The sequence below is a fragment of the Syngnathus typhle genome, linkage group LG11 (assembly GCF_033458585.1).
Source record: "Syngnathus typhle isolate RoL2023-S1 ecotype Sweden linkage group LG11, RoL_Styp_1.0, whole genome shotgun sequence".
Taxonomy (NCBI): Eukaryota; Metazoa; Chordata; class Actinopteri; order Syngnathiformes; family Syngnathidae; genus Syngnathus; species Syngnathus typhle.
In genome coordinates this window covers 5,553,578-5,579,274 of record NC_083748.1, presented here as the reverse complement: position 1 = coordinate 5,579,274, position 25,697 = coordinate 5,553,578, and the positions used below count along the sequence as shown (strand labels likewise).

Below are 25,697 nucleotides of genomic sequence, written 5' to 3'. Positions count from 1 at the left end.
GTAACTGAAAATTGAAAACATGTTCATATTCAGCACAACTAATAATCCCAAAACCACCAATATCGCCATGCAATTGAACAAACGTAAATCTGTGAGCGAGGCTTTATTTCCAACTGACAAGCCAAGAACATAGATACAGAATAATAAGTTAAATGCAAATATGAGCAAAGAAACTGAACGTATTTCTTGATGATGGGAAATAAACTATAATCATGACAAAGATTTTTGGAGACATGTCCACATGCATTTCTTCTCCGACTAAAATTATCCAACCATATAAATAACCACAACAAAATAATCAATAATACACATCAATGACCCATTTTCCACAAAACTGTATTTCACACCTAATCGATTTCAAAAAGATGCCAGAGGAGATCAGGAGGACTGGACTCAATTAGAATTACCTCTGAGTCGGGGTTGACATTTTTGGGGCTTTCAGGGCGGCTACTATCATGAGACCAACAGCTAAGAGGTGTGATGAAACATCCGACGCTTTTACTGGATTTGCTTTTTGGGTTCGACTGGACTGAAATCTCGTGACCGCTTATTCTGCCCAGGTCAGGAGGTTCTCCGGGAGCCGTCGAAACAATTTGCTGTTTGCTGCTGTCGGTATGAGGTTGATCTGTGACAGTGAGCTTGGATCTCTGGCGGACTAGAGGTCGCCTTCTGTACCTACTTATGCTTTTCTCTTTTCGCTTTCTGACAACACAGTCCGGAACAGAAACCTGCCCGTCCGATGTATCCTGTACCGTTTGGACCCCTTTATCCCGTCCTGGTGATGTCTGCATGGCTTTGTCAGTTACGTCAAGAGGACGGTGCTTAGTCGAGTGCTCTGAAACTAAAACATTGAGCAGCTGCAAAGCCTCCTCAAGCTTGCTTTCTTGCTTCAAATTGGATTTGTCTTGCTCCAGTCTCAGACACTCCACGTCGCTTTTCATATTTGCCCCAAGTTCTATGCTGCGGTCTCCATTCTGACCCAAATCAAATCACAAAATCAGCTAATGCAACATATGAGTTTATCATTGCAAGGTAAACAAAGAAATTTGGCGTCACCTTTTGCACACGTTCCCCCAGTTCGATCATCATCTCTTTCTGGGAGTTCACTGTGTCCAATAACGTTTTAAACTGCTGTGAAATGTCGCTCTGGATACTGCTTAGACTTTGCACTTAGAGGATGAGAAGAATAGTTGAGTGAGAGGAGCAAATGGCGCCATCTGGTGGTCAATAAAACTTGCCTGCATGTTACAGCACACTTGACAAATGCTTTTTACGGTTACTTGAAACTCTAAATTATGGCAACATACATGTGGAAGACAAATCGCTTAACTTTTGGAGGATGGTTTGGCATACAGATGTGTTCTCTTCCGTGTTTGCAACGAGTTGCTGGACCTGAAATAGTGTGTGGTTTATTATTTTACAAGAAAAATAAGGTAAATATCAGAAATGATTGACTTACTTTGGTTAGGGTTTCACGAATTTGAAGGCATTCTTTTGCAAGCATATCACTATAAAACAATAACAACAACAACGTGTCATTAGAATGATTTCTCAAGATTTGGTTTCTTTAGTTCATGAAGGAAAGAAGGAACTCTACCGGTCACTTTTATCTTTTGCTTTTTTCTTTTCCTCCTCAAATGCATCCAAAAGTTTTTTGGAGTCTCCAAAAAAGTCCTTTGGGTCTCCTCCAAACAAGAGAGGTTTGGACTGATAACGGGTTGAAATCTTTGGGTCACTACACTAAAGGGAAGACAATTATATAGGGAAAAAAATATATTAGTTTTTGCACCGGTTGGTAATGACAACATGCTGCAGAAACACTGACTTGCATTCACAACCTAAATTTCATTATTTAGCTGATGGAATTTTATTCTCAACTGGCTATTCATGGTGCGTCTCAGTCATTGTGTGAAGGCGAAGGCCTTCACACATATGTTATTCTACTTTTTTCACTTTATTATTATTATTATATTTTATTCTCCTCACTTTTTTGTCCCGTTTCATCGTCCACATAATTCATCCGATTCACTCCATTCCACTTTTCACGTATTCCAAATATTCAGGAAAGGGTGGCTTCCATTTTTCTCATTCCGAATATTTTCCGATTCCGCAAAATTCCCCAAATTCCGACAAATTTTTCCCCATTCATTCTTAATGGCACATTCGACATTTCACATTTACGTCGTTCCAATTTGAAATTCACATCATTCAGCACATTCTAATCACATTCGGAAGGATTCTCGATATTCCCAAAATTCCCAAATTCGAAAATTTCACGTTTTCACGTTATAAATTCCGACAAATTTTCACAAAATTTCGTTTTTCACCTCTAACTTCTACATTTTTCAACCGATTCAACTCGTTCCAACTTTCAACTGTTCATCTTTTGCCTACCTATTCCACAACGTTCCACTTACCAAAAACTTCACATCTTTTATTTTGAAATTCAACTAAAATTCTCTTAAATTCCGTTTTTCTACTCTAATTTCTACATTTTTCAACCGATTCAACCCATTCCAACTTTCAACTGTTCATCATTTTTCTACCTATTCCACAACTTCCCACTTACCAAAAACTTCACATCTTTTATTTTGAAATTCAACCAAAATTCTCTCAAATTCCGTTTTTGTACTCTAATTTCTACATTTTTCAACCGATTCAACCCATTCCAACTTTGAACTGTTCATCATTTTTCTACCTATTCCACAACTTCCCAAATACTTCACATCTTTTATTTTGAAATTCACACCCAATTCCTTTTTCCCTTCTCATTTCTACATTTTTCAACCGATTCAACCCATTCCAACTTTCAACTGTTCATCATTTTTCTACCTATTCCACAACTTCCCACTTACCAAAAACTTCACATCTTTTATTTTGAAATTCACACCCAATTCCCTTTTCCCTTCTCATTTCTACATTTTTCAACCGATTCAACCCATTCCAACTTTCTACTGTTCATCATTTTTCTACCTATTCCACAACTTCCCAAAAACTTCACATCTTTTATTTTGAAATTCACACTCAATTCCCTTTTCCCTTCTCCTTTCTACATTTTTCAACCGATTCAACCCATTCCAACTTTCAACTGTTCATCATTTTTCTACCTATTCCACAACTTCCCACTTACCAAAAACTTCACATCTTTTATTTTGAAATTCACACCCAATTCCCTTTTCCCTTCTCATTTCTACATTTTTCAACCGATTCAACCCATTCCAACTTTGAACTGTTCATCATTTTTCGACCTATTCCACAACTTCCCAAAACCTTCACATCTTTTATTTTGAAATTCACACCCAATTCCTTTTTCCCTTCTCATTTCTACATTTTTCAACCGATTCAACCCATTCCAACTTTCAACTGTTCATCATTTTTCTACCTATTCCACAACTTCCCACTTACCAAAAACTTCACATCTTTTATTTTGAAATTCACACCCAATTCCCTTTTCCCTTCTCATTTCTACATTTTTCAACCGATTCAACCCATTCCAACTTTCTACTGTTCATCATTTTTCTACCTATTCCACAACTTCCCAAAAACTTCACATCTTTTATTTTGAAATTCACACTCAATTCCCTTTTCCCTTCTCCTTTCTACATTTTTCAACCGATTCAACCCATTCCAACTTTCAACTGTTCATCATTTTTCTACCTATTCCACAACTTCCCACTTACCAAAAACTTCACATCTTTTATTTTGAAATTCACACCCAATTCCCTTTTCCCTTCTCATTTCTACATTTTTCAACCGATTCAACCCATTCCAACTTTCAACTGTTCATCATTTTTCTACCTATTCCACAACTTCCCACTTACCAAAAACTTCACATCTTTTATTTTGAAATTCACACCCAATTCCCTTTTCCCTTCTCATTTCTACATTTTTCAACCGATTCAACCCATTCCAACTTTCAACTGTTCATCATTTTTCGACCTATTCCACAACTTCCCAAAACCTTCACATCTTTTATTTTGAAATTCACACCCAATTCCTTTTTCCCTTCTCATTTCTACATTTTTCAACCGATTCAACCCATTCCAACTTTCAACTGTTCATCATTTTTCTACCTATTCCACAACTTCCCACTTACCAAAAACTTCACATCTTTTATTTTGAAATTCACACCCAATTCCCTTTTCCCTTCTCATTTCTACATTTTTCAACCGATTCAACCCATTCCAACTTTCAACAGTTCATCATTTGTCTACCTATTCCACAACTTCCCACTTACCAAAAACTTCACATCTTTTATTTTGAAATTCACACTCAATTCCCTTTTCCCTTCTCATTTCTACATTTTTCAACCGATTCAACCCATTCCAACTTTCAACTGTTCATCATTTTTCTACCTATTCCACAACTTCCCACTTACCAAAAACTTCACATCTTTTATTTTGAAATTCACACCCAATTCCCTTTTCCCTTCTCATTTCTACATTTTTCAACCGATTCAACCCATTCCAACTGTTCATCATTTTTCTACCTATTCCACAACTTCCCACTCCTCAAAAACTTCACATCTTTTATTTTGAAATTCACACCCAATTCCCTTTTCCCTTCTCATTTCTACATTTTTCAACCGATTCAACCCATTCCAACTTTCAACTGTTCATCATTTTTCGACCTATTCCACAACTTCCCAAAACCTTCACATCTTTTATTTTGAAATTCACACCCAATTCCTTTTTCCCTTCTCATTTCTACATTTTTCAACCGATTCAACCCATTCCAACTTTCAACTGTTCATCATTTTTCGACCTATTCCACAACTTCCCACTTACCAAAAACTTCACATCTTTTATTTTGAAATTCGCCACAAATTCTCCAAATATTCTACATTTCTCAAGTAATTCAACACGTTTCAACATCGTTCGGCAGCATTCCCCGAAGAAGTTATTCATACATTTCGCCTTCACACGCAATTTCTCCAGAAATTGCAAAATTCTAGTTATTGTGTGAAGGCGAAGGCCTTCACACATATGTTATTCTACACCATTCTCTATTATTATTATTATTATTATTCTTCTATTTTATTCTCCACACTTTTTCGACACGTTTCATCTTCCACATAATTCATCCGATTCACTCCATTCCACTTTTCACGTATTCCAAATATTCACGCGACGAGCGCTTCCATTTTTCTCATTCCGAAAATTTACCGATTCCGCAAAATTCCCAAAATTCCGACAAATTTTTCCCCATTCATTCTTAATGGCACATTCTACATTTCACATTTACGTCGTTCCAATTTCAAATTCACATCATTCAACACATTCTAATCACATTCGGAAGGATTCTCGACATTCCCAAAATTCCCAAATTCGAAAATTTCAAGTTTTCACGTTAAAAATTCCGACAAATTTTCACAAAATTTCGTTTTTCACCTCTAACTTCTACATTTTTCAACCGATTCAACTCGTTCAAACTTTCAACTGTTCATCCTTTGCCTACCTATTCCACAACGTCCCACTTACCAAAAACTTCACATCTTTTATTTTGAAATTCAACCAAAATTCTCTAAAATTTCGTTTTTCTACTCTAATTTCTACATTTTTCAACCGATTCAACCCATTCCAACTTTCAACTGTTCATTATTTTTCTACCGATTCCACAACTTCCCACTTACCAAAAGCTTCACATCTTTTATTTTGAAATTCACACCCAATTCCCTTTCCCTTCTCATTTCTACATTTTTCAACCGATTCAACCCATTCCAACTTTCAACTGTTCATCATTTTTCGACCTATTCCACAACTTCCCATTTACCAAAAACTTCACATCTTTTATTTTGAAATTCACACCCAATTCCCTTTTCCCTTCTCATTTCTACATTTTTCAACCGATTCAACCCATTCCAACTTTCAACTGTTCATCATTTTTCTACCTATTCCACAACTTCCCACTTACCAAAAACTTCACATCTTTTATTTTGAAATTCACACCCAATTTCCTTTTCCCTTCTCATTTCTACATTTTTCAACCGATTCAACCCATTCCAACTTTCAACTGTTCATCATTTTTCTACCTATTCCACAACTTCCCACTTACCAAAAACTTCACATCTTTTATTTTGAAATTCAACCAAAATTCTCTCAAATTCCGTTTTTGTACTCTAATTTCTACATTTTTCAACCGATTCAACCCATTCCAACTTTCAACTGTTCATCATTTTTCTACCTATTCCACAACTTCCCACTTACCAAAAACTTCACATCTTTTATTTTGAAATTCACACTCAATTTCCTTTTCCCTTCTCATTTCTACATTTTTCAACCGATTCAACCCATTCCAACTTTCAACTGTTCATCATTTTTCTACCTATTCCACAACTTCCCACTTACCAAAAACTTCACATCTTTTATTTTGAAATTCACACCCAATTCACTTTTCCCTTCTCATTTCTACATTTTTCAACCGATTCAACCCATTCCAACTTTCAACTGTTCATCATTTTTCTACCTATTCCACAACTTCCCACTTACCAAAAACTTCACATCTTTTATTTTGAAATTCACACCCAATTCCCTTTTCCCTTCTCATTTCTACATTTTTCAACCGATTCAACCCATTCCAACTTTCAACTGTTCATCATTTTTCGACCTATTCCACAACTTCCCAAAACCTTCACATCTTTTATTTTGAAATTCACACCCAATTCCTTTTTCCCTTCTCATTTCTACATTTTTCAACCGATTCAACCCATTCCAACTTTCAACTGTTCATCATTTTTCGACCTATTCCACAACTTCCCACTTACCAAAAACTTCACATCTTTTATTTTGAAATTCGCCACAAATTCTCCAAATATTCTACATTTCTCAAGTAATTCAACACGTTTCAACATCGTTCGGCAGCATTCCCCGAAGAAGTTATTCATACATTTCGCCTTCACACGCAATTTCTCCAGAAATTGCAAAATTCTAGTTCTGAATTATTATAGTGACTGAATTGTCTTACCTCTTGTGAACTTTGCTGGGAGTTCCTAGATGACAAACTCATATCCTGAGAAAAGTTTTGAGGGTTATCACGCCAAAACTGGGACCCAAAGAAAAACTGAGAGTCTGTGAAGTTGGGGCCTGAATTTCTGTTGATTGTAAGTAAAAAGGTATTAACATACACTGCGTGAAATCAATCAAGTTGTTTATGTAAAAGAATCAACAAACATGCATCACTTCACCTGCATCCTCCTGACTGTGTGTTCAGTATTTCTTTTATATTCGCCGTGTGATTCATTGCTTCTGCTCCTCCAAAAGACAAAATGTGGATTTATTTATTTTATTTCAAGCAATAAAAAAAAAACACCATTAGCATTCGGTGCTTTTGCTAAATTCGTTGTTAGCATTAGCTTAGCAAGCATTTAGTTCAGAGAATGTTACAGGTAACACTATCAAGGAAAGCGGAAACAAGTCATGTTAACTTTGTTCCCTTGCGTACTTGACGATAAAATGCAAAGCAGACTCAAATTTGCGTATTTGTAAGCAATAAGCAATAAAGACATTCAAATCTGCCGCCTACAGAACGTCAGAGTGGGTGAAATTGAGGTGCGTTCAAGTCCCCTCGGACAAAGAATGTGACAATTCATCCTCGCTGACTGGACTGTACTCTGTCCTTTTGAGAGTTCGTTGTCAATCAGAAATATCATAAAGAAAGAAAAAAGACTGGTAAAAGTCGAGGTAGGCTGCTTATTCAACACCGGTATGGAAATCGCATGCTCTCCCAGTGCTTGGGGTTTCCAGTTGAAAAAAATAAAAATCAACAGAAAACATGAAGACTCGAAAGAGTTGTTATTGAGCCAAGGCACCGATTCTATCAACTCAAATCCGGATGGTGAAGACTCTATTTATATTTATCTCCAGGTAACTATTTGTACAGTTTCTAGCACAGTAATATGTATTTGACAGTTGAGCCTTTATTTTGAAGGTTCCCTATGGATGTTGGCAATCAGTTCATTAATTGACTGCGTGAAGCTTTTACTGTGAAAACTCCCCACGGATGTTGACAAGCCGATTGAACGCGAGCAGCAAGGTGCTGCGTTAAAGGCAGACCCAACTCCGGAGGTGTGTCGATGACAAATCTGACAACATAAATCTTCCCGAACAGATGACATTCCACGTCAAGTGAATTAGGCCTGGATTTCGGCCCTGGTCAGATTCTTCAATTTTGCTGGTGAGTGATTTGCCCCTCTCGAATTTAGCAATCTAAAGCTGATCTGTTTGTGCTCTGCTACGATAGGACAGAGAGCTGCCTCATGACCGCAGTCGATGTCTTTTAATTGAATTGCACAACGACATTCCGGCGGCATGGGGTGATCAATTTAAATGCAAAATCAAACGGTGAAATGATCGACTGAGTTATTTACCCCTAACCTTAAGAGCACAGGCACACATTTTTGCATTCGAAAAAAAACTTACAGCACACAATCAAACGAAAAATGTTGTGGAAAGTACTGTAAAATACTACAATAACGCCGATCCCGTCTAAATTTACTCAGAAATTTACTTTAAGCCTGTTTAATAGAACTCAAGGCTGTACTTGCAGGAAAAGGCGATGACGTCTGTGGTATGACTGAGAACAGGTGGTTTCCACAGGTTACCTGTATCTTCTGTCACCTGGTGGAGAGAACGCCATCGTTCTACAATCGCGCCTTGCCTCGTCATCGCTTAACTGCATTGCACGATTTTTCACACTGATGCACTTTTAGTTTCATTGAACAAATTTTGCATGGCCTCAACAGAGTGGCTAACGTTTTTTTCCAGTTAACAGCCAAACAGATCTACATTCTCATTTCCAGACTACCACGCCACTCAACAGGACCGACCCATCTTTTAAAGAAACACACGCATTAAATGTCACAGATACTACAGTGTAGAATGGCAGGATATGGATGCTTTAAAATATTCTGTATCCAACAAAATAAATGTTTGGCTGCTTCACTGATTTTATATATTTTATTTTATATAACAGGTTTTTTTTTTGTTTTTTTTTTATTCTTCTTCCTTGTATCTAAAGGGCTCAAACATGGCTCTGTCATCCCTATTAGTCTTGGCAGCAACAGCGATTCTTATCAGACCGGAAACACTCGTAACCAAGGTAGAAAATTAACCAGTCCTGCATGCTTGGTTCAGCTTTGGTCAAGTTTCCCACAAGTGGCCATGTTGTCTGTCCACAGGCTCTACATTTCAACTCACTTGAATGCTGCAGTGAGAAGCTGAAGACAAATAACTCGTGTTCAAACGACACACGCTGCAAACCAGGTATCTGGTTTTATATCAAAAGTTTAGGATTAAATTTGATTTTGAAGGATCAGCAATTGCAATTTACTTACTTAAGCCGTTATGGTTAGAACTAACTCAAAGTGCAGCCAACAAAGATAAGAAGCTATAAAAATGCCAAGCCAATGAATGTACATGCTAAACATTGATGTCAAACATTGAATTGGGTGATTTCTAATTGGGTTATAGCTCACCACGTTATCAAAACACGAAAGGTGTCCTGGAAGGTCTACCAATTTTACAGGCCACAAAGTAGGTCATTCATTGTTGCTATGGCGATGACGGCTAACACGATTTCCCTTGTTAGAAGCTCGTGTGTCATCTCAATGATATTCATTATGTATTTCAATGTCAAATGAATTCACACCGTTGTTTCATCCTATTATCTGATTTACTTAGGATGCTTCTTGCGTGTCCTCGAGAGCAGCAACACTGTTTGCATATTGTGTGACCCTGGCGCCGTAGAGTCGGAAAACGCAACAACCTGCACCTACAGTAAGCGATTTGGAGTGTTCATGTTGTTTCTTTAAATCGGTAAAAATATGGAATCATCAATTCACTGTCTTCACCATTAGACTACACAATCGACAGGAGAAACCACACAACAGTCACAAATGTAATGCCTAAAATTGGTAAGTTTTCCTTCGGCTTAAATGTGCACGTGTTTTTTTTTTTTTTTTTAATATTCCAGTTAATAATTGAAGAACTGTGAAAGATAATTAATAATAAGTTCTACTCAACACGTTTTCCCTGTCACACAATCACCTTTAGATAGCATCATTTCCCCTTTCACACTCTTATTATTTGCCACAGCAAGCGTTTAATCAAATTAAATAATTTTCATTTTGCTGGAAAACTGATTGTGACTGAGTCTTTTTTTTTTTCCCAAGCAACAGGCTGTATTGTGCAAATTGGCTGCAGCATGTTGATTGTGCTTTTTGTCTGCTGTCCATGAGCAGGTGGTGCAGGCGTGGCCGCCTCGCTTCTTTTTGGAACGCTGTTGATCAGCCTGTTCTTGATACTCTCTGTCGCCTCCTTCTTCTACCTCAAACGCTCACATCGACTCCCAAATATATTCTACCGCCGCAACAAGGGTAAGTCCTTTACGCTTGCGGTCCATATTTGACAAACAGTTTCAAATCTCTCACTGCTACTGTTTTTGTTATTTAGAATCAGTGGGGGTTTTTTTCCGGATTAGTTGAATTAAGCAGATTAATTCACTGATTTCAGAGTTTGACATTTTTGCCAATATCGCCCTCTGCTGCCAACTGAAATTGATGTCAAACTGTTATCGGGCTCACGTGATGTTTGTATTGCCAAAATGGCAGTGCCCGCAATTGAATCTTTAAACTAGTGAGGGCATATATACATTATATTCTTGCTAAGAAAGTGTAACGTAAAAGCGGAAGTCGCAAATCACTTGAGCTTCACTTTCTGTCCTCTTACAGCTTTTATATTCCCACCAAGCGAAACGGTAAGTCCACTTTGTTTATGCAAACCTAATTAGGCCTTTGGAGTCATATACGCGTGCATTGCGTCACCGTGGCTACATTTTCTTTTTCTAGGCTGTCATGATTCCTCATTCGACAGGTAAGCTAACCGTTGACTCGTCATTACCGCCAAACAGGTTTGACTGCGTAATGGCAATGGAGCCTTGTTGCAGCTTGTTGCAAATACTTTCCAATTGTTCTTTAATTGTTTGAAGCGAGAAAACAACGATACGTCAGAAGGGAGCGTCCCTCCGCGAAATCAAGTAGCACCATCACACCCACCGCATCCACCACGAGGGTCTACAGTGCGTAGGAGAAGTGAGCCAAGGAACCATGTGGGGGTTTGACACCCAAAGATGTTTTGATTTCTTGGAAGCCAATTTGCAGTTTTTATTCAATGTTACCTCGAACATCTTAAATTCCAGCTCATGCTATTTTTTTAATTTATGAACAAGCTCATTTAATGTAATGTATTCCTTCAAAGAGAAGCAGCTACCGTCTCAAACAACTTCCATTTCAATCATCATTCTATCGCTCGCATTCTTAGTAATTGCGACATCGTGCGACATTCACGTTACACTAATCGCTTTCACGTGCCGCAAACGAGGCCTCTCCCTCGACACATCCGAGCAACGAATCGGGTCCGTGTGTATGCCATCGATTTGAGGGCTCACGTGCAGTGAGCCAGTGACCTAGTTGGCCGATAGCATCATAACAGCCGAGTGGGCTGTTCTTTAATTGTGTGCATCGTTTGCATTGCTCTACTGTACTTTGCCAACTAAGAACGTGCGAGTGACATTTTTCTATTTAGTTGTCTATAATCAGCCAAAGTGAATGTATTTCCCTGCTGCAAGGCAGAAATCACAGATATGTGTGCAAGTACCGCTGCAGTGCAAAATTATTTGAACCACGATCTAATTTTGAACTAAGGTTATCTTTTAGCAGGAAATTAGCAGAGAAAGTGGCATAAATGTATATTTTGACATTTTAACAAATAGATACACTTACTATTTTTAAAGTGTTCGTTTTGCCTCTTTCACGTGTGATTGTGCTATTTAAAAGATACACATTCAACAATGGCTAAGCGCAAACTAGGCTTTGGCTTGAATAATTCTGGGTTTAACTGGTGCAAATTATGAAGAAATCTTGTTAACTCAGGGTTCTTTTTTGACCGAAAGAGGAAAAACACCAATTTAGAATGAAGAAAACGGTAAATGCAGAGTAACAAGATGTTACTGCACTTTTGTATGAAAATGCCATTTTTAATTTTTTTATTTATTTTTTTTAAACCAGAGATGCTCAGGAGAAGGTGTTGCTAGCTTTTTAATGAAATTTTATTGTCGAACATACTCTTCAATATCAACTACTGTATCTACGTGTTTGCCAATCGGAACAAATCCAATGTAATGATGCCTGTGCCATAAGGAGTTTTAAATGTTGGATTCATAGTTCACACGTAAGCTAGTGGCCTTTTACAGTATGCACCACTCTCAAAATGAGGCCCCTCACTAAGTTTCATTTGCGACAGTTTTGAGTTTCACGACTGTGCACTTGAGATTTGAACAAGCGCATGTGGCGAGTGAATATTTCTAAACAAAAGCGATTACGTGACTTTCTATGTTGCCTCATGCGTTTGAGATTTGTCAGCGCAATAAATGTTTTTATACGAAATGATCTACTGTTTGATAACGGTGTACTTGTGATGAAGATGGCGATGAGGTGAATGTTTGCGGGAAATAAAGCACCTTCCAGTAAATGTTTGCTTTGTCTGTTTGGTTTTTTATCCCCATTGGTTGAACAATGAGTACGATTCAGTTTTATTCTCTATTATTATGGGTACTCACCCATGTCTAGGTTTTAGAAATTAGTTAAACTCAAACATAATACAGTGGAACAATTGTGTTCTATTATAAGTCAAATTCATTGTTTGAAATAGTTGATACTATATATTCCCAACATTTAATTTACTTTTGTTACATTATGTTTACCGAAAATTACTATTCTAATCTTTTTGATGTAATACAGAATCAATAAACATTATATGCAGATAGTTGCATGTAAACAATTTGATGTTGCTCCTACAAATTCCTCTTCCCAGTTATGTTGTTTTTGATTCGGCCCTTTATGTAAACAGTGAAGTATAATATTGTCGCTCAATGTCATATAATTGAGGGTACTGAAATGTTACACCGCTGGTCCTAGAGTACAGAACATGTTCGCCAGCAGCAGCTCCATGTGACCCAACGTATTCTATTTATAAAAGAGCGGTACAGGGCACCAGGCTGACATATGTCAGGTCGCCAGACAACAAGACATTTTCCTGCAGGAGACTTCACACTGGAAGGTTTGTCCTTGCCTTGCAAGTATGCAGTGTTGACGATTTCAAGATTCGGACAAATGGAATGGACTAACAGAGAATGTGGCGAAAAAAAAACCTAATGTGTGACTTTAGATCGATATAAGTCACAAGTAAGGGACTTTGATATACTTTAGGACGGGTCGGTACAGACAAATGGCGCTAAAAGAACATCTCCATCTACCTAGTTTATTGTGTATTCACATGTGACTTTATTTTGTAATTTGATATTGCGCAGTCATTTGACCTCAGCGTGGCTATTGAGCATTTGGTGGTCTGCAAAGATACTTTGATACTCTCCATAATATTGTGCTGACATCAACAACGTTCACATTTTTTTAAATTTTATTTTACAATATTAATGTTGCAGTAAAATGTATCAAATATTTTGTCCCTGTTGACACATTGTGACTGGAATACACTCCATATTTGCACCGAGTCCTTAAATCTTAATACAATACAGTCTCCAAATGACAGCTATATAAGTGCCCTATATTTAGCCCAAACCATTCAAAGCTATCAAGGATACAAGAGGACAAATGGACAACATAAACACATGCGCACTGACCTTTGCGTTATTTCTACTCCCAGGAAAGCATGTGAGGTGTCAGAATGGATGACTTGGATCACAGCATGTGCATTGCCGAGGAGGAATGGTCCAACTTCTTTAAGGAGAGTGAGAAGTGCTCCTTGCCGCAACCTCTTCTCGCCCGCCCTGAGGGCCTTCGTTGTCCAATCCCCATGGATTCAGCTGCTCAGTCCCTGCAGAGCTTAGATGTGAATAATACAACTTGTGTTAAAATGGAGCTCATTCATGATGTAGGCACACGAGAAGATGAAAAGATTCAAATACGTGATGATATAGGAAGTGGGTACAGAAAGGAGGTACATATGATTAAGGAACGTAGCCCAGAAGAGAACAAGAAAAGCATTGTGCAAATACCGGAGGCCGTCAGTGACGTCGCGAGGTCACATTCAATCAAGCGTGAATCAAACGCCAGATGTCAGTCTGAGGACGGCAACAAAGCTCCCCAGAGAGAAGAGAAAGAGCGCTGGTTTGTGACACTGCCGCTGAATGACACTCCAGGGTCGGGTCGGGCCTGTGCAACTCCAAAGGATAAAAGAAGTAAACTACGAAAACATACGCGCAAGTCCAGCCGGGAGCCTCAAGACGATGAAAGTGAGGTGAATAAAAATATCAATCAAAACGGAAGCAAAGAAATGGAAGAGCAGAAAAGTTCTTGTCATGTAGTGCAAAATGATTGTAAGGAAACTTGGCAGGATGTAGAGAAAAACCAGAGACAAAAACCCCTGTATGGTGAAGATATAAAGCAAAACCATGAAGGAAAAATCCACGATGAAAATATAATTCCAGGTACCCTGCATGATATAGCGAAAAACAATCGAGAAGAATCCGATGGTGATGTAACGAAAAACCATAGAGAAGGAACTGAGGGTGACGGTGGAGAAGCAACACATGAAGGTGATACCAAATTGCAAGTCAAAATAGAAGGTACCCCGTGTGGTGATGAAATTGAGCAAAACGACCAAGAAGACACAGATGAAGATCATAGAGGGAAGCAAAACGACGTCGAAGGAAGTCCGCATGGTGACAATTTAGTGCAAGACAACAGCGAAGGAAACCTGAGTAGTCATCATATAATGGAGGACAACAAAGAAGGCACAATACATGAATTTTTTCATTTGGATCGGGTGGACTCAGATGAGTTTGAGGACAGTGTTGACTTTTTCACCCTTCACAGTTCTGATTCTGAAATTTATCTCTCGGCTTCGGAATCTGTGCCTCGGGAGCTCTTTGAGGAGGATTTGATTGAAAACCGACCAAGACAGTGCCAACCCTACTCCTCCTCATCTTTATCATACAACTGGGATCCAATTCAGAGTTCCGGTGCTGGGAGCTTGCAGGATCCTGACTGTAACGGTTCTGGTACGCAAGCTTTTGTTGAAAGCTTGCCAAGCTCCAACCAACAGAAAGCGGATCCGTCAAGAGTCCAAACAGAACCTCACCTTCCAATATGTGATGTTGACTGTCCTCAGTTGGTTCCGGATGTCATCATCACGCCGGTGGTTGACGGCCCCGAAGCGTACGCCCAGGCCGAAGACCGAACGCCGTGCGTCTACGCCATCTCCGCCTTCTGGGATGAAATGGAAAAATTAACCATTAATGATATTTTACAGCTGAGGACGGGGAAAAGCTCGCCTCCCACGGAGATGTCCGACGTACCGTCGCTAAGCAGCTCCCTGGTGGACCCCGAGGAGCATCATTTGACAGACGGAGGTCTCACGGATGTGTCCGACGCCGCCGACTCGGACTATTTCACACAACCGGACGACTCTAAGGCGGACAGATCCAGCTGGGATTTCTCCGTGTGCGATTTTGAAGAGGACTATTGGCAATTTTTGGGCATTAGTGGGAACCCCAGTCCTGATCTGAGTTGCAAAACCCAGCAGGAAGAGGACGAGGTTGAAAGTGGAACCAGGAGCCAGACCCCAGTACCAATCGGGGACTCAATAAGGCCAAACCCCAGAGCGATGACGAAAAAGAAAAGTGTGCAGAATGTATGTGCTCTCAAGGATTCATTTTCACAGTCACATTTACACCAGGATGAGAAAGGAAACCATCTGGGATCGATAGTCACGGCACCTGTCCAAGGAGAAGATCTGGAATCCCTCTGCATCTACGATTCCGAATGCATATCAGGATGTGACATGATTTGTACAAACGAGCATAAAATATCACTGGCCCAGAGCCACAAATGGAAACCCATCCCGATCTTCTCCTGCTCACATCCGACCGTCAGAGAACTCACCCTCCCCGACTGGAATTATCCGTTCTTGAGTGTGGACCTCTCGGAAGATGACGTTATTTCACCTGTCCGAATTGTCTCTCACGCTCTCCGAGTGGCCGAGTCTCAAAGCGGGAGGATCGTACTGTCGTTCGGGAAAATCCGCTTCAGAGACAAAGGCAGCGTCTGGTGCAGGTCTGATGGCTGGGAGGTTCTAGGCCAAAGTGAAGAGCACAGTATCGTTCCTGTGGTGGGAGGAGTTTCCCCTCCGCTACCTGAACAGCAAAGGATTGTGGGAGCAATACAGAGACCAGGTAACCATAGCAAATGGGAAAAGAAATGCAGCAAAAATAATACGATAATATTTCTTCCAGTGCGACAGGGCGTCTTGTCTACGCTGCAGCAGTCTGACATGTGTTTGGTCTGCATTGCATTTGCCTCCTGGGTACTGACATCATCAGATACTCAGTCTGCTGATGCCTGGAAAGCAGGTAAAAAAAACCTTTCAATAATTTTTTACTTTGGATTGGACACTCACCAGACACTTCATTTATCACAAACTTGATAATGGTAATAAATGTGCAAAAAAAAAAAGATATTGCTCTGTGCATCAAACATCTTTATGACAATATAACCAAAAATGTGTAATATCTTTTCTAGCTCTGCTTGCGAATGTGAGTGCACTATCAGCGATCCAGTACCTGCGACAGATCAAGTGAAGATGAAGAATCCTGAATATGACGATTATGTATTTACATTAGATGTCGATTCCAGTCAGTTACAGTTGGGTCCATTCATCTGATAGATTTATTCCACTTAATCAAAACAGTATGACAGCATTTCCGGGTTGGTAGCAACTTAAACTAAGAAATTTTATCCCAATATTTAAAATATTATATATATATATTAATATATATATTTTTTGTGCTATGTTTTTATGTGTTGAAATAAAGTTTAGCCTTTAGTTTGCACAATTCTATCCATTAGCCAAGTAAGCTATTAGTACCTGGACCATTATTGAGGAGCGGAAGACAATCTTAGCTCAGCAGATTGACGAAGAAAGCCTGAACGATACTGAGAAAGTAAGCATATATTTTTGAAAAATAAAAGGAAACAAACGCAGTGGGAGTCCGTGTTAAATATTGTTGAAGTGAGTTGGGGAGCTTCTTTTAGACAGTGACACTTGTGGTGTTGTGGTCGCAAGGAACTATGCTGAGTTGAGCAGATTAATTGAGGCAAAAAAAATTAAATAAAAATTGTGAAATCTTTGGTGTTGAGGAAACTTGTTGAAATGAGTCGAGGCACATGAAAGCACTTCAGAATTTACGGTGACACTGCAGAATATTTATTGAAATAAATATGCAATGAACACACTTTATTTTATACACATAAATATTAAATTTCAAGGCAGTTTTTTTTGGTGAATATTTAATCTGTCTCCAATTCTCTTATTTGTATCAAATAGATGTATAAATGCATGAATCCATAGATCCGGTTCCAATTAATAATTATATCGCTTAAAATATGATATAGTGTTAGAGCTTAAAGTTTCCTGCTTAAACGAGGGTTACGTCTACGACTAATGGTACTCATTCATATAGAATATTGTGAACATTTAATATTTACAAGCTCAAAAAGGAGTGAATAAAGCTCAGGTCGTACTGTGAAAAGATATCTCGATACTGAATATAAAACTTTAGGATTTCGACAAATCTTGAGCATAATTGGAGTAAAACCAACCTCTACTATTTGCTTTCCGGTCTAAACAAGACGATGCTACTCTAACTTGAGTCATGCTCGGTCGTTAACACTCATTCAAACACTGGTTTAAATGCAATTCTGTACAAGGAATCATCGTTTATACACGCCAAAGTCTGTTTGCAAAGCTTCCGAGAGCTAGCTGTGTGTTAGCAAAGTCGGAGTTGTGTATATGAAACTGTTAAACAGTAAGTAAATTGGTGAAAGTTCTGGAATCTCACATGAACCTGTGAGATTATTCATATAGTAAGTACAAATTCCCGTGAAAATCTTAGCCAGACTTTAGCAGGCCTGTGAAGTGCTGAAGAAGGAATGCGCATATCCATAGACAAATATGTCGTAAAATATATGAAAACAAAAGACACACAAATACTCTTTTACAGTTCTCTACTGGGCGTTAAGTACGAGCTTTTTTTAGACGAAGGCGCCACGTGGACCTCACGATGGCTTGTCACCTTCTTTCTTCAGACGGCTGTGCAAAAACAGGGAAATAATTTTAATTAGTGGTCTTTTGATGGATTGGAATTTCTTTTGAATGGGTAAATTAGTAAAAGCTTGCCTACTCAACCTATTCAAGTGAGAAGTCAAGGTATGACATCTTTGATTGACCACGTAGAAGAGGTCCTCACCTGTAATAATCTTCCTGGCTGGGCAAAGGGCCTCCATGCAGGTGATGTCCGTGCAACCACTGCTGCTCCATGGCCATCCTCTGCAGCTCTGCCGACTGAACATGCATGGCCTGGAGCTGATGGGCGGCTGACATCTGAGGAATTGGCCCCTGGAGCTCTCGAGGATACGCGCCCCCTACGGAGAGCACAAAGTGAGTCAAAATAAGGAAGCTGTCCAGTGTATTGCACACTACATTTACACCCGAGGCATGTTTTGAAAGTGAACTAGAGGAACTGGAGAAAACTCATGCAAGCACAGTGAGGACATGTAAACGCCACACAGGAAGGCACGGGCTGGCATTAAGAACCTGTGAAGCAGACGTGCTAACTGCTATGCTATCCCATATTTAAATATGAATAACAAAACAATAAAAAAACTAAAAATAAAATAAAAAAGTAAATAAATCCTGTGCGGCTTGGCGGCCCGGTACCAAATGACCCACGGACCGGTACCGGTCCGCGGCCCGGTGGTTGGGGACCACTGACCTAAAAGACTTACCAAACAAAGGGTGGCGCAGCATCTCGTGGTCATGCGGAAGGTCAGCCAGCAAAGGGTTGGGGATAGGCCCCCCGTGGAAGGGGAAGCGGGCCAGACGTGGTCCATTTGCCAGCGGGTCCACCAGAGGGTGAGGACTTGAACCTGTGAATGAGCATGAAATGTAAACCCAAATCCTTTATACTGCTTGATGCATAATGCTTGTAAATAATAGGCGCCAGGCAACTTCTGGGTTGGCAGAAAGTGACTGTGTCAAAAATGTGTTGTGTTTGGAGGTGTCTTGCCAAAATCAGTTCCTTAAAAAAACTCAAAATAGCGCAGTGGAAGCCGTGAATGAGGGTCATTTGACAGCAGGTGGCATGTTTGTAACGTGCTGGTCAAACGGTTCAAGCGCTCACCTTGCCCGAGGGGGTCCTGTTGGTGCAGGTGGAGGTGGGAGTGGATGTGCGAGTGTTGGTGATGATGTGGCGTCACGTTGAGCATCTGCAGCCTGACTGCGGGATCCGACGCAACGGAGGCCATCCTCTCGGCGTGCAGCCGCTCGGCTGTGAGGCGCTCGGCGTAACTCAGCTCCGGGCGCAGCTGGGTACCGGCCAGCACCATCCTCTCCCTCTCCAGATGGTTGAGCCCCGGGTGAAAGGGTGCAAAGTGGTGAGGAGGCCCCGGGATGTGGGGCAGAGCCAGGGCCCCATGCCTGACGTAGTGCTCCATGGGGTTGGCTGAGGGGTGCAGGGTTTCCATGTCAGGGGGCTTGACCTCGAAGCCCGGCTTCATCCTCTCGCGGAGCTCCCTCTCTCGGAGGTTCCTCAGCTCCCGCTCTCTCAGGCCGGGCTCGGCGCCGTAAAGGCCGGGCATGTGGTAGGCCAGCATGGGGTCGCCGGGACTCAGAGACACGTAGAACGGGTGGTTGCGGTTGGTGGGGGACATAACATGGGGTCGGGCGTATTCGCTCAGGGTGCGGAGGGCCGGCGTATCGGGGCCGATGTAGGGGGGCACGGCAGCCACGGTGGTTGGCAGCTGCTCGTACATGGCGCGTCCGTGAGCGGCCAACTGAGCCTCGCTCATGCGACCGTCGTGGGAGGAGCTGCATGCCCGCTGGAGACAAAGACATACTTCATGTTTTATGTCAAAGACAAAGGTGGTAAAATTATGCACTGTGATGAAGTCGATGGTAAAAGTCAAAGTCAACGACGTGCTCTATATTTGGCAAAAGAATGGAAGCCCCATTTGTTTTACTTACAGCGTTTCTGTCCGCCTCCCTTTCTCGCTCCCGATCGCGTTCACGCTCCTGCCGAGCGCTGAGCTCCGCCTCCCTGCGAGACCTCTCGAGGGCCTCCTCCCTTTTCTTGGCCAGCTTGGATGAGGAGAGCGGCGTGAAGAACAGGTCTGTCCGAGCGCAGGAGTTGTAGCCGCGATCCAGGTGTTTGATAAACCTGATGTCAACGACAGAGGCGCATTAGTATTGGCAATGGGTTTTGTTTTTCTTTTAGTCACACAAAACCGTTACTTGATACATTCTAGTTTTTGCTGCATTTGGGCCAACTTTATGTACGCTCATCCATCCATCCATCCATCCATCCATCCATCCATCCATCCATCCATCCATCCAAAGGGAAACTACTTGGACCGCAACCGGTCAATGACAGGGTCATTTTTAATTGTACATTCAATAAGTATCGATCCCCTGTCAGCTGCGTGAAAGTCAGCATGACAAACAACTTTGCTATCAATTCTCCCCGTTTGATACACATACATAAAATACTGGATTGGAAAATAGTCTAAACTATGGCCATTAAATATTTAAAAGCAATTTGTGATGCATTTATTCAAAAGAGGAAGCATGTTCAGCCACATTATAGGTACTGTGGGGAAAGTAAAAACGCACCGCGCAGACTGGCTGGCGTGGCTCGCTATGTTGATGACGGTCGGCTCCGGTGAAGGGCTGCGAGGTGGAGACGGCGGACTCTCCACTTCCTCAATCTCATCCAGCGGCTCCTCTTTGATTTGAATTTGAGGCGCTCCAACTGCGGCGCTCGGCGACGATCTCAGCCCGATGGGAGGGAAGGACGGCTGCAGGCTGGGGACGGGGCCGACTGAGGCCGTCGTGGCGGAGGCGTGAGGCTGCGAGGGTGCGCCAGAGGGATGAGGGGAACCGGTACTCTTTCCAGGGTGAGGGTGCGCCTGAGAAATCACCGGAAGCTGGCCTGAAAGCGACTGCACAGCTAAAGGCTGGGGCATGAGCTGAAGAGGTGGAGGGGGTGCCCCTGGAGGATGCTGATTGGGCAGAGAATTGAGAGGTTTTAGAGCAGGTGGGGGTGGAAGGTTGGAGGGCATCTGGGGGAAGGGGGGAGCCGCCTGGTGCGGTATCTGTTTGTGGGAAGGTTGAATCGGGGTGGTGGGAGGAGGCTTGATTTGGGGGCCAGAAAGAGGAGGCTGGGGCATCTGTGACTCCCTAAAGAAGGGTGGGGGTCTCTGGGTCGGTGGCAGTGGGGAGGACACCGAGCTGAGAGCAGGTGGCACCTGAAATGCGGACGAGATGGGAGACTCCTGCGCCACTGCGGGTGGAAGTAGCGGTGCACCACAGAGAGAATGAGGGGCGGGCAGCGCGCGGCTGCTCGGACCAATATTGGCAGCGGACTGCGCAGCAGCTGGTTGAGGTGGTTCTGGAGATGGGGGCGACGTGCTCGGAGGTGAGCCAGAAGTGGGAGTGCTTTGTGGGCCCTGAGGGGGAGGGGCCTGCGGGACCGTCGCATCAGCCTGAGCGGCCGGTGGGGCTGCGGGCTCTGGGGGGACGGCGCTCGGTTGGGCCGAAGAGTCGGAGTCGCTCTCGTTGCCATGCTGAGGGCTGGGAATGCTGGGGGAGGAGCTGCGGTTGTCCTGATCGATGTCTTTGGCATCACTGCTGCCGTCGTCCTGAGCGCTGCGACTTTCTGAGGAGCTCTCCTCCTCTGCCTCGGCCTCCACGGAACGAGAATCCTGCGGCTCCTATGGGGGGGGGGGGGGGGGGGGGACACGTTGACACACGGCTAACAGCTACAACACACTACAACACACGTGTTCAAGGTTTTGACCTGTTGCACGTTTCTCACCTGAGTCTTTGGCCTTTTGGGTTTGACTTTTTCAGGCTCGTTGGGCTCCTGAGGAGGAATCTCCCTGACTCGTTTCATTGTCTTTGGTGTGGCTGCCTCTTCCTTCACCTTCTGGAGAACAAATGCACAATTTTGAATGATTCTGATTAGGCAATGATATAAAATGCCGCGGCAGTATAACTTAGGAAACAAACTAACCGATTGTTAAAAGCTTAGCGGAGTTATGACATACAACAACAAACTACTCCCTTTGTCTGAATTTCAGCGGCTTGCTTAACTTCCGTGCAGAGCTGCGCTTACCTTGTTATTCTTCTTTGTGGAGTCATTCTTACTGTCTGCGTTAGATGCTTTCGTTCCACTCTGGGAGTTCTGGGTGGTGGACTGCTGATCCTCACCAGTGGGAGAGCCAGTGAGTCTCCTGTGGCCGCTTCTTAGCGACGACAACTGCTGTAAGTGCGAGAAAAAAATAATCTCTCAGCATAAATTACCAAACGAGGAACATGTGAATGTTTATGAGTGTCGACAAAGGCTGTCATGCTTACAGGTGCTCTGCTTCGTCGTGTCCTCATGCCATGTTTACTGTTCCCTTCCTCTTCCCCTTTCACGGGTTTGAACATGAATGACGTGCCTGAAGATTTCTGTCCCGCCGGCAGGCAGCCGTGCTTGTTTTCATACGTGCGGCAGGTTGTACACAGCAAAGGGTTGCATCTTCCCCCTTGGTGCCAATCCTTGGAACCTGTTTGAGGGGAACACGTCCTGAAAAGCTGAAAAAGTTACACAAACAAGCTCAGTCCAATCAAGAGTCATACGTACGTGTTGTACCGCAGTGGCTGCAGCTCTTCACTTCCTGTTCACTGTCTTCACTGTCAAGTTCATCCTCACTGGCTGAACTTGCATCCACTGCAGAAGGGAAAAAAAAAAATGGGTCAATTTACAAATTTTGCATGAATGGAGAAAGAGAGAGCTAATTCCACACACACACACACGGACGGGCTCACCAGAGTAAGTTCGAGACGGGGCGCTCACGGGAGCAGCAGCAGAGCGAGTCTTTGCCTTTCGAGACGACGGCTGCCTGCGTTGTTGTCGATAAGCTCGCGTTCCTGCAGCCTCTGGAGTCTTTTTCCAGTGGTAATAGAACGTGATCAGCTCTCCCTGGTGATTCAAAGGGCATTTATTTACAATTCTGGATGTTATATTATCAGTTGCGCTGAATTAGCGTTGGACTTTATAGAGTGTTCACTTACAGTCTTTTTGCTGGGCAAGAAGTCTTTTCGAATACGGAAAAAATTCTTTCCATACTGTCTGAGGCCTTTGATGAAGCGTTTCTGAAAAGTGAGAAAATCATATATTAGTGTAAATGATATGAATATTATTTGTCTTTCAAGATTTTCTGCTTCTGCTTAAAAATTATGACAGCTTTGTAGAAGGTTTACCGTCTTATAGTATAAAGAAAAAAAGAGAGGTCTGTAGCAAAGTTATAGCAGTATAATTCACCACATCATCCTCAGACCAGCACTTCTCAATAAGCCTTGGCAGGGGCTTCTTCACCAGACGCTGGAGAGCTTTTGCAGCATCGTAGTGGCTTGCATGCAACTGGGAGGGATATGCAGTGAAAGGTAAGTCATCTTTTAGTAGTGCCCGGAAATTGAGATTTCATCCTACCATGTTGAGAGCGTTGAGCGTTGTGTCGTCACGAGAGGCAGCTAAACAGCCGTCCTCTGTGGATCCCCCATCACACATCCCTGCAAATGCCGCCATGCTCCTTGGAAAAAAAATATCATAGATGTCTATATTTGTACTCAAATGCTACTACATTATTTGTATCACCAAGAAAGTAACACCAGCCTGGGCCCTGGGACTGCTGAAGATCACTAAAGTAACTTAATTCTAATCAATAGTGTCAGCGACACTGACCTCGCAGCTCTCAGGTACATGAGAAGGTCGCAGTCATTGACACCAGGTGTCCACATAAGCTCCTCACTCTCTGTCTGAGAATGAGAAGCTGGTGCAGGACGAGGCTGAAGCTCGGGAAGCTTTGCCTGCAACACAGCAACAAAATGGAGAATATAGTAAAAATGTTCTTTGGGATCGTGAACTCAATAAAATGAGGAAAGGTGTACTGGATCTCAAAGCACCCAAGAGAGTTATTTCTGACAGCCGTTTTTTTTTTTTTACCTGATGACTTGGTCCCACTCTTATCTCGCCTTGGGTGCTGTTCAAGCTCCTGGAAGACATGCAGAAAATGTTTAAAAATTTAAAAAGATCAAAAATGAAAGTCAATCAGTACTTTGCTTTGATAAATGACAAGCAGAAATCACGGGAGATAGGTTTGCGCGATCGCTGCTCTCAGCTGATTATCTCCGCTTCATCTGCTCAGTGATCTCGTTAAAACGCGGTGCCCCGCCCACACTTCGCTGCCAGCCAATGGGAGCCTCGCTCTCTTGACGTTTCCTGACATTAGGCCAAAAGAAACCTGACGCCAGCGGCCGAGAAGGCCTGTCAATCAATCACGCGAGGTCACGGACTGTTAATTTTCGCACCAAAACTGTAGTCACCATTACACGAACAAACGCTTGTTGTGTGCTCCCAAACGTGTCGGCCTTCATTTTAAGTGCAGCGGTGCTCCATATTGCTTATTGACGTTAGCATGCACTTAAAATGTCACACGTTTGTGCCAACCCGCGTATGTAAATCCACACCGTCCGCAAATGGTGTTTTAACAGCCGAGTCACAGAACGCACCGCCAAACTACACACATCGAATCACAACACGGCTAATTGCTCTATGTCGCCATTTGTATTGCATTGTAGCATCAAAAAAACGGCAGGCTAGCTGCAAAGGACCGTGACATTAGCACCCGAGCTGTTATTTTGGCTAGCTCGTTAGCCACAACTTCGTGACTGCTGACACGCCAACCGCTCCGTGCAAAGTGGACGCTAGTGATCACAAACCCCGAAGCGAATCCAGACCACAACAAGGCAAAGAATGCATAGGGAGAAAAAAAAGAAACAAGTTATTTACCTCCGCGGGCTGAACAGGTCGTCCATGTCGACGGGTGTTCGGCTGTGGCTTGTTGACACTACGCAGCTCAGCGGGGCGACAGCCGCGCGCACACACACATGCACTCACACACATACACACTAACTATGCCAATCCCCTATTACATGGCTATTCAAAATGGAGGCGCTGTAGCGAAGGGGGTCTGTTTTTCGCCCCCCTCGCTCTCTCTTTTCTCTCCAGTGCAATGACCTCAGCAGCCACACCGCGCAGCCTTCAAACTTGTCGAGTGTGTACAAACTGAGCAGCAATGGATAATGTGATGCAGGCCATTGCTTTCCAGAAATGCCTCTGCAAATGCAATTTGTTATTAATGTGACATCCATCTGCAGAATCTGGTGTTGCACTCTGATAATAAAATCTCAGTGCGCCAGAACATTTTTATTTGTGTTTGTGTTATTATGATCACTAGGATTCAGTGCAACTTGCAGTCAGAATATTGTATTACCATTAAATTATCTTTGTAAAGGCAGAATTTGTATAAAGCTAAAAAGATTATTTGCATCGTGCAATACAACATTCGACTCTACTAAACATTTGCAACAGTCAATCTGTAATGTAATAATAATATTTGTATTGCACAATAAATAATAATTTGAAATCGGATGTCTATTGCAGGAGTCACCAACTTGTAGCCCCGAGTCCATGTTCTAAAAAGAAATAGGTCACCAGTAATGGGGCATTGATTTCCTGGGAAT

At 42.2% G+C, this 25,697-nt stretch overlaps 4 protein-coding genes across 12 annotated transcripts; 2 read left to right on the top strand and 2 right to left on the bottom strand.

Moving 5' to 3' along the window:
- Positions 1-88: 88 nt before the first annotated feature.
- Positions 89-13,830, bottom strand: LOC133162665 (interactor of HORMAD1 protein 1). Of its 7 annotated transcripts, none has more exons than XM_061292028.1 (8): positions 13,693-13,830; positions 7,184-7,244; positions 6,964-7,090; positions 1,598-1,740; positions 1,460-1,508; positions 1,308-1,392; positions 1,057-1,169; positions 89-974 (listed from the first exon to the last, which is right to left on the bottom strand). In XM_061292028.1, exons 2-8 carry the CDS (start codon positions 7,237-7,239, stop codon positions 348-350), a joined length of 1,200 nt encoding a protein of 399 aa, XP_061148012.1. In that variant the 5' UTR covers positions 7,240-7,244; positions 13,693-13,830; the 3' UTR covers positions 89-347. The 7 variants fall into 7 exon arrangements, with proteins under 7 accessions (XP_061148012.1, XP_061148013.1, XP_061148006.1 ...); XM_061292029.1 differs by having other exon boundaries at positions 7,184-7,250; positions 13,693-13,783; XM_061292022.1 differs by lacking the exon at positions 13,693-13,830 and adding an exon at positions 8,600-8,799 and having other exon boundaries at positions 7,184-7,250.
- lg11h1orf159 (linkage group 11 C1orf159 homolog) lies at positions 8,013-12,524 on the top strand. The gene is made up of 9 exons (XM_061292038.1): positions 8,013-8,172; positions 9,016-9,096; positions 9,176-9,260; positions 9,678-9,773; positions 9,854-9,910; positions 10,238-10,372; positions 10,727-10,752; positions 10,844-10,868; positions 10,984-12,524. The coding sequence occupies exons 2-9, from the start codon at positions 9,025-9,027 to the stop codon at positions 11,079-11,081; spliced, it is 594 nt and encodes a 197-aa protein (XP_061148022.1). The 5' UTR covers positions 8,013-8,172; positions 9,016-9,024; the 3' UTR covers positions 11,082-12,524.
- LOC133162650 (PPARGC1 and ESRR induced regulator, muscle 1) lies at positions 13,737-18,494 on the top strand. Its single transcript, XM_061292001.1, has 3 exons — positions 13,737-16,245; positions 16,306-16,422; positions 16,592-18,494. The coding sequence occupies exons 1-3, from the start codon at positions 13,737-13,739 to the stop codon at positions 16,648-16,650; spliced, it is 2,685 nt and encodes an 894-aa protein (XP_061147985.1). The 3' UTR covers positions 16,651-18,494.
- rereb (arginine-glutamic acid dipeptide (RE) repeats b) lies at positions 17,254-25,230 on the bottom strand. Of its 3 annotated transcripts, none has more exons than XR_009716256.1 (17): positions 24,964-25,230; positions 24,118-24,166; positions 23,857-23,981; positions 23,605-23,704; positions 23,437-23,535; positions 23,187-23,267; positions 22,941-23,094; positions 22,756-22,842; positions 22,485-22,678; positions 22,243-22,389; positions 21,943-22,053; positions 20,739-21,838; positions 20,094-20,286; positions 19,252-19,948; positions 18,857-18,997; positions 18,258-18,493; positions 17,254-18,161 (listed from the first exon to the last, which is right to left on the bottom strand). XR_009716256.1 is itself a non-coding variant. In XM_061292000.1 (17 exons), the coding sequence occupies exons 1-17, from the start codon at positions 24,987-24,989 to the stop codon at positions 18,128-18,130; spliced, it is 3,510 nt and encodes a 1,169-aa protein (XP_061147984.1). In that variant the 5' UTR covers positions 24,990-25,230; the 3' UTR covers positions 17,254-18,127. The 3 variants fall into 3 exon arrangements, 2 of the variants coding, with proteins under 2 accessions (XP_061147984.1, XP_061147983.1); XM_061292000.1 differs by having other exon boundaries at positions 18,319-18,493; positions 21,943-22,050; XM_061291999.1 differs by having other exon boundaries at positions 18,319-18,493; positions 24,964-25,229.
- Between the last annotated feature and the right edge of the window lie 467 nt (positions 25,231-25,697).